The 7,458-nt window shown below is 46.8% G+C and overlaps 1 protein-coding gene across 1 annotated transcript in view; it reads left to right on the forward strand.

Annotated features, from left to right (window-relative positions):
• STX8 (syntaxin 8) overlaps nt 1-7,458 on the forward strand; it is a 339,017-nt gene extending 331,559 nt beyond the window's left edge. Inside the window, exon 8 of the mRNA XM_004375986.1 lies at nt 7,285-7,458. Within this exon, the coding sequence (XP_004376043.1) occupies nt 7,285-7,352 (68 nt within the window). The 3' untranslated portion in view covers nt 7,353-7,458. The remainder of the gene's footprint in view (nt 1-7,284) is intronic.

Consider the following 7,458-nt stretch of genomic DNA (forward strand, 5'->3'; position numbering starts at 1 on the left):
GAGGAGCAGAAGCAGGATGGCTAAGTCAAGGGGCACAGACTCTTCAGTGCCTTCTAGACCACAATGAAAAGTTTGCATTTCAGTTTAAGCTATTGGAGGGTTTTCAGCGAGGAAGTAACATAATATTATGTACTCTCTAAAAAGATTGTTGTTGTTAGCTGCCACTGAGTCACCCCCCCACCCCGTTATTGATGGAGATCCTGTGCACAATGGAATGAATCGCTGCTAGGTCCTGCACCATCCCATGATCGGTTGCAGATCTGACCGTTGTGATCCATAGGGCTTTCATTGGTTGATTTTCAGAAGTAGGTTGCCAGAGCTTTCTTCCTAGTCCATCTTAGTCTGGAAGCTCTGCTGAAACCTGTTCAGCATCATCGAAACATTCAAGCCTCCTCTGACAGACGGCATGAGGTGTGTTGGCCGAGATTCAAACCCAGATCTCCAGCATGGAAGATGAGAATTCTACCACTGAACCAGCACTTGCCCCCACCTAAAAAGATGACTCCAGCTAAACCGTGGAGAATGAATTGAGTAAAGCAAGCGCAGGTTAGCAGTTTACCGCAGTAGTCAGGAGAAGAGAGGGTGGTTACAACTCATACCTTGAGGCCTCTTCCCAGCTCTCAAGCTTCACATGTATAAGCTAAAACTGGATTATGGTTTTTTCCTTCCCACCCAGTTGTTCTTGATTCCTTTGTTTTATCACTTGTTCTTCTATTTACATAATCATCCTGATTTGAAAATTCAAGGTCACTTTTTAAAAATGGTGTATTCGTAGCCATTCCTCCCTTTTCTCACTCTCCCGATCTCCACCCTCTAATCAGGCCATCACGGCCTCAAACCAGAGCCCTTGTTGTAGAAAGAGCTTCTCGGCCTCAAGTACTCTCCCCAGTATGTTCCATGAGCAGCAGTAACAGTGCTTCTTCCTAAAACACCACCCATCACTTCCCTTGTTTTCAGAAAATCAACTCCTCTCTGTTGCTTGTAGGGTGAGCCCAGGCTCTGGGGTGCTGTTGATACTCCCAGTAATGGCTCCATCCCAGTCTGTCTGCCTCCTCCAGCTCCATAATCTTCTGATACTGTACCACATAGGCCTTCCTCCCACCCCAGCCTGGAACAAGTTTCCCACCAAGCGTCACATATCTGGCAGAATGACCAAGAATTGGTGGGACTCCTGCTGCAGGTGAAGCTTTTGGCCAGCCTGAAGATGTGAGGTTGAAATGAACGAAAAGGACATTTGTTCTTCGGGTTCTGGCAACAAGATGGACTAAGATAATATTAACACACACACACACCCATCAACAGAGACCTAGCTACAAACATCCTGAAAAGCTGGGTAAAACATTTCACCCCTCGCCCTCAAATTGTGAATGCATAGCTGAATTTGCCAGGAAGAAGGAGCAGTCCCCCATGAAAGAAACGGAGAGAGAACTGGAAGCCAGCAGTGTGTGAGTGAAGGATGCCGCAGCAGGCCGTTATCATCCATGATGGTGGAGTGCAGGGGTTGGCCCACTTGTTCTGTCAAGGGCGGGGTAGTCGTGGTTAAGACTTGCGGGCCACCTGTGGTGTCTGTCACGTATTCTTCCTCCTCTTCTTTTTTTTTTTTTTTAACACTATACAAATGTAAAAACCACCCTTAGCTGACAAGCTGTACAAACACAGACCACAAGCCATATATGGCCCATGGGCCATAGTTTGCTGACCCCTGATGTAGAGGCTTGGGTTTCTGTCCTCAGGAAGCCAGTAGAAAAATCCTAACGGCCCCGAGGGAGGGGACTCTCCAAGGTTGTATCTTCAGAGAAGGAAGGTGTATCAGGAAAAATGCACCCACCATCAAAGGGAGCGTGACATGTATTTTTAAGTCCTTTCCCAATATTCAAAACCACGGGCATGCTGTGCTTCATGTGGGTCGGGGTTAAAGTTCATACTGTTCGACCTCCATGAACTCTGAGGATCAGTGGACAGAATTTAGGGCATCCGTGAACTTGAATGGGAAAGAAATTGCATTTTAGTTTTCACCAACCTCTAATTAAGGAGCACTGGTGATACAGTGGTTAAAGCACTCGGCTGCCAACTGAAAGGTTAGTGGTTTGAACACCAGCTGCTCCCCAGAAGAAAGATGTGGCCGTCTGCTTCCATAAAGATTACAGCCTTGGAAACCCTATGGGGCAGTTCTGCTCTGTCCTACAGGGTCACTATGAGTTGAGATCAACTGGACAGCAATTGGTTTTTTTTGTTTTTGTTTTCTTTTGTTTTGGGTTGGTTTTAACCTCTAATTGAGAGTTAGCATTGTCTTCAATTACAAATATAGACAACAAACCATAGCAGTATTGGTAGTATTTGTATCACTAATGGAAGTCACAGATGTTTTCACATCAAAGTATAGTACATGTATTCTTATCTCAGAATTTAAAAAAAGGTATTTTGATAAGCATGTTTTAACAATTGAAAATTTAAAACCACATCTCTAAATAATTATTGGACCAAAGAAGAAATCATCATTGAATTTTTTAAAATATTTAGAATTTAGAAATTAACAACAATGAAGTTATTCCATATCAAAACTTACAGGCTTAGAAGGTAATATTTAGGAGAAAGATGGAAAGTGAATAAGTTCCAATTCAAAAGTTAGAGAAAGAACAATAAAGTAAATCCAAAGAAAATCTGAGTAGAGTTAATAAAAATAAAAGCAGAAATTAATAAAACAGAAAATAAGAAACAAGAGATGATCAACAAAGTCAAAATTTGTTCTTGGAAAAGGTTACTAAAAATAGACACACTTGTGGCAAGCAAGGGCAGTCAGGAAAAAAGAATGCACAAATAGCTGATGTTAGAAATGAAAGGGGGCATAGATGCAGTGTCTGTTTTAAATTATAAGAGAATATATAATGAACAGTTTTATGCCAGTAATTTTGAATATTCAGAAAAAAATGGGCAATTTCCTAGAAAAATTATTTAACAAAACCAACCCGAGAAGGGAATGCAAAACCAAAACCAAACCCGTTGCCGTCGAGTCAGTTCCAACTCATAGCGGCCCTATAGGACAGAGTAGAACTGCCCCATAGAGTTTCCAAGGAGCACCTGGTGGATTCAAACTGCTGGCCTTTTGGTTAGCAGCTGTAGCACTTAACCACTGTGCCACCAGGGTTTCTGAAGGGAACACAGAACTCCTAAAAACTATTCAAGTGTAGAGTGAGGGTTTAAGAGACATTGGGCAGCCACTCATTCATGTATCCTTCAGCACACATCTGTATGGAGTCTCCACTGTGTGCCAGGCACTGTTGTAGCTGCTGGGGATACAGCAGTAAATCAAATAATGAAAACCCCATGTCTACACCTTCTGCAATGATGGGAATGTTCTCTGTTGTCTGTCCAATATGGTAGCCTTTAGCCACATGTGGCTAGTGAGCAGTTGAATATGGTTACTGCAACTGACAGTTTTTAATGTAATTTAATTTGAATTAATTTACATTTAAATAGCCACATGAGGCCATTGTCTCTCTAGAGTCCAGCTCTAGCTAATAAGATAAATAAAAATATTTAGCATGTTATTGATATGCCCGAAGGAGAAAATATTAAGCAGAGAGAGGTAGAGAGTGTTTTTAGAAGGGGTTCGGACTTTAGGTCTGGTACCAGAATTGGCCTCTCTGGGCTGACAGGTTGGATGTGGGCCCAAGAGAAGGGAGGAGCTGAGGATGGTAAGGGTCTTGACTGAAGCAGCTGGCCGGGCGAGGCTGCCGCTCGCTGAGGGGGAGATGGGAATGCCAGGCAGGTGTCCAGTCTGTGGCTAAGTGAGTGGCTGGTGTTTTATTTCCTGTTTTCTGATTAAACTTTTAAATACGTACAAGACCTTTTGGTCCAAGACGGTCAGTGACAGTGGCCAAGTGAACAGGACAAGCGGGCATGTGGCTGGAGCTCAGGGAGGGAGCCAGATTCCTGGAGAGGAAGGGGTGCAGCTTCGACTGAGCCTGAGAAGTAGGTGGGACTTGACTGGGTAGAAGGAAGCGAGGGTCTTTGGGAACAAGGCTTGGGGGTGAAGGAAGGATGTAGGTTCTGGGGCCAGAGAAGACTGTCCTGGAGCAGAGGAGTCACAACAAGAGCCAGCATCCCCCAAGTGCACGCTGTGAAGTCAGATGCTGTGCCAGAGAGTGTGCTAGTTCATTGCCCACAGTGGGGGCACGGAACCTGCAGTGAGGCCAGGGCCTGTGCACGCTCCCACAGCCTCTCCAGTGAGGGCAGGGCCCGTGCACAGTCCCACAGCCTCTCCAGTGAGGGCAGGGCCTGTGCATGCTCCCACGGCCTCTCCAGTGAGGGCAGGGCCTGTGCACGCTCCCACAGCCTCTCCAGTGAGGGCAGGGCCTGTGCACGCTCCCACAGCCTCTCCATGGCACGCCGTCACCCTGGGCCTCCCGTTCTCTCTCTCCCAGTGTCATGAAAAGGAGGACAGTGTGTCAGGAGAAGGTTGTGTGGTCTGAGCAGGAAGTAAGGAGGCTGGTTCCCTGTCATCCCCACAGTGCCTATGGAGAACATCCCTGGTGCCTGCTGTAGTCGTCCCGAGGGACTGTGGGAGGACGGTCTTCTGACGGGGCCTCCCCGGGGCTGCGCGCCAGCTTCTGGCCCTGATGACAGCGTGGGGCAGGGGGGCTAATGGAAGGGAATAAGGACTTAAACTGCTTGGATCCTGACCTTCCCCTGAAACAGCTCCTCGGTCCTGGTGGCTAAACACTGTCATTCTGTGCGTTTGGATCACATGTCACCTTAGGAAGCATTTCTGTGTCGTTTCTCATCTGCTGCTGACTTCCATCCTGAGCCATCTGTAGCCAGGGCTCCTCAGCACGTGAACTTAGGTGGGCGCTCACCTTGCAGCAGCATACCTCACACCTAGCCTGCGGCTGCATTGCGTCTAGTACCTGGCACTTGGTAGTTGTTAGCTGCCGTCCAGTCAGCCCCAGCTAATGGCGACCCCATGCATAATGGAATCGGACCATTGTGACCCACAGGGCTTTCACTGACTGATTTTCAGAAGTAGTTTGCCAGGTTTTTCTTCCTAGTCCATCTTAGTCTGGAAGCTCTGCTGAAGCCTGTTCAGTATCTGTCATGGATTGAATTGTGTCCCCAAAAAATGTGTCAACTTGGTTAGCCATGATTCCGAGTATTGTATGGCTGTCCTCCATTTTGTGATTGTAATTTTATGTTAAAGAGGATTAGAGTGGGATTGTAACACCCTTACCCAGGTCACATCCTTGATCCAACATAAAGGAAGTTTCCCTGGAGTGTGGCCTGCACCACCTTTTATCTTACAAAAGATGAAAGGGAATTGAGCAGAGAGACGGGGGATCTCATACCACCAAGAAAGCAGTGCTAGGAGCACAGTGCGTCCTTTGGACCTGGGGTCCCTGCGCAGAGAAGATCCTAGTCCGGGGGAACATTGATGAGAAGGCCAACAGAGAGAGAAAGCCTTCCCCTGGAGCTGACACCCTAAGTCTGGACTTTTAGCCTACTTGACTGTGAGGAAATAAACTTCTCTTTGTTAAAGCCATCCACTTGTGGTATTTCTGTTATAGCAGCACTACATAACTAAGACAGTATCATAGCAACATGCAAGCCTCCACTGACGGGTGGTGGTTACGCATAAGATGTGTTTGTCTGGGAATGGATCCCGAGTTTCCTGCATAGAAGGTGACAGTTCTACCACTGGCCCACCACTGCTTCCCATGACACATAGAAAGCACTCATTAAATACTGGGTGAGTGAGTGTGGAAGACGGGGCACTAACTGAGTGAGGGCTGTGTTCTCTTAGGCCTGATTCATCAGCATCACCCTGAGGAAGTGAGGCGGCATTGGACTCAGAGCAGGCTGGGTGGAAGGGCTGATGCTCGCCTTGGTGTTTTCCAGCCAAACATTTTATTTTATTTGGAGATTGCTAGTGAACTTTTTTTTTTTTTAATTTTGCTTTAGGTGAAGGTTTACAGAGCAGATTAGTTTCTCCTTAAACAATTAATACACATATTGTTTTGTGACATTGGTTGCCAACCCAACATGTCAGCACTCTCCCCTTCTCAACCTTGAGTTTGACTTCCCCATTTCCATTCATCCAGCTTTCCTGTCCTCTCCTGCCTTGCCCCTGGGCTGTTGTGCCCATTTAGTCTCATATACATGGTGGAGCCATGTGTATTATTGTTTGTTTTATGGGTCTGTCTAATCTTTGGCTGATGGGTGAACCTCAGGAGTGACTTCAGTACTGAGTTGAAAGGGTGTCCGAGGGCCATACTCTTGGGGTTTCTCCAGTCTCCATCAGACTAGTAAGTCTGGTCTTTTTTTGTGAGTTTGAATTTTGTTCTACATTTTTCTCCAGCCCTGTCTGGTACCCTCTATTGTGATCCCTATCAGAGCAGTCAATGGTGGTAGCCAGGCACCATCTAGTTGTGCTGGACTCAGTCTGGTGGAGGCTGTGATAGTTGTGGTCCATTAGTCCTTTGGACTAATCTTTCCCCTGTTTCTTTGGTTTTCTTCATTCTCCCTTGCTCCAGATGGGATGGGACCAGTAGACGTATCTTAGATGGCTGCTCACTAGCTTTTAAGACCCCAGACACTACTCACCAAAGTAGGATGTAGAACATTTTCCTTATAAACTATGTTATGCCAGTTGAGCTAGATGTCCCCTGAGACCATGGTCCCTAGCCCTCAGCCCAGTAACTCAATCCCTGAGGGAGTTTGGATGTGTCTGTGAAGCTTCTAAGACTTTGCCTTGGTCAAGTTGTGGTGCTAGCCAAACATTTTAGGAAATAAAACTAGAAAATACCAATTTTCTGTCAGGGGATATTTTTACAGACAGGTGGTATCTTGGGTTCAAGAAGAAAAGGTGAAGCCATGTGAGTAGGGGAGAAAATGGATTCTAGAATTAATGTTTTGTGAACTCTAAAGCCCTTTACTGTGTGGACGCTTCATCTATACAAAAACTGATGGGGTGATGAGGGGGTATTTTCAGCAGCTTCTACTCTTCCAGATCCTCCCAGTCTTGCAGTCAGGAGTGCTGGCACTTTGCTGGCACTACTTGTGAGGGGGCTGGGCTAGTTCTGGTTTGCCTGGAGCCCCTCCCTTTTCCACCAACAGCCTGCAAAGCCGAGGCTGAGAGGCAGCTGCTGACCGGTCCCCCTCCCACCCGTCCCCCCAGAAGCCTGTCCTCACGTGGAGAGCTGTGCTGCCCTCTTCTCCACACATCGGTAAGGTTGTGTGAGGATTTTCAGGTATGAATTGCTAAAGAGGTATTTTCCACTTGTTTTTCAGGACTGATAATGGTGATTTTATTGCTGCTCGTGGCTATTGTGGTCGTTGCAGTCTGGCCCACCAGCTAATGCAGTGAAGTGACCACCAGCAGTGACACACGCCAGCACCGGATGAAGGCCCAGCACCCCTTGATACACAAAACCTGCCCGCAATAAACGCCCTCCATGCTCTGAA

The sequence above is a fragment of the Trichechus manatus genome, unplaced genomic scaffold (genome assembly GCF_000243295.1).
Source record: "Trichechus manatus latirostris isolate Lorelei unplaced genomic scaffold, TriManLat1.0 scaffold00040, whole genome shotgun sequence".
Taxonomy (NCBI): domain Eukaryota; kingdom Metazoa; phylum Chordata; class Mammalia; order Sirenia; family Trichechidae; genus Trichechus; species Trichechus manatus.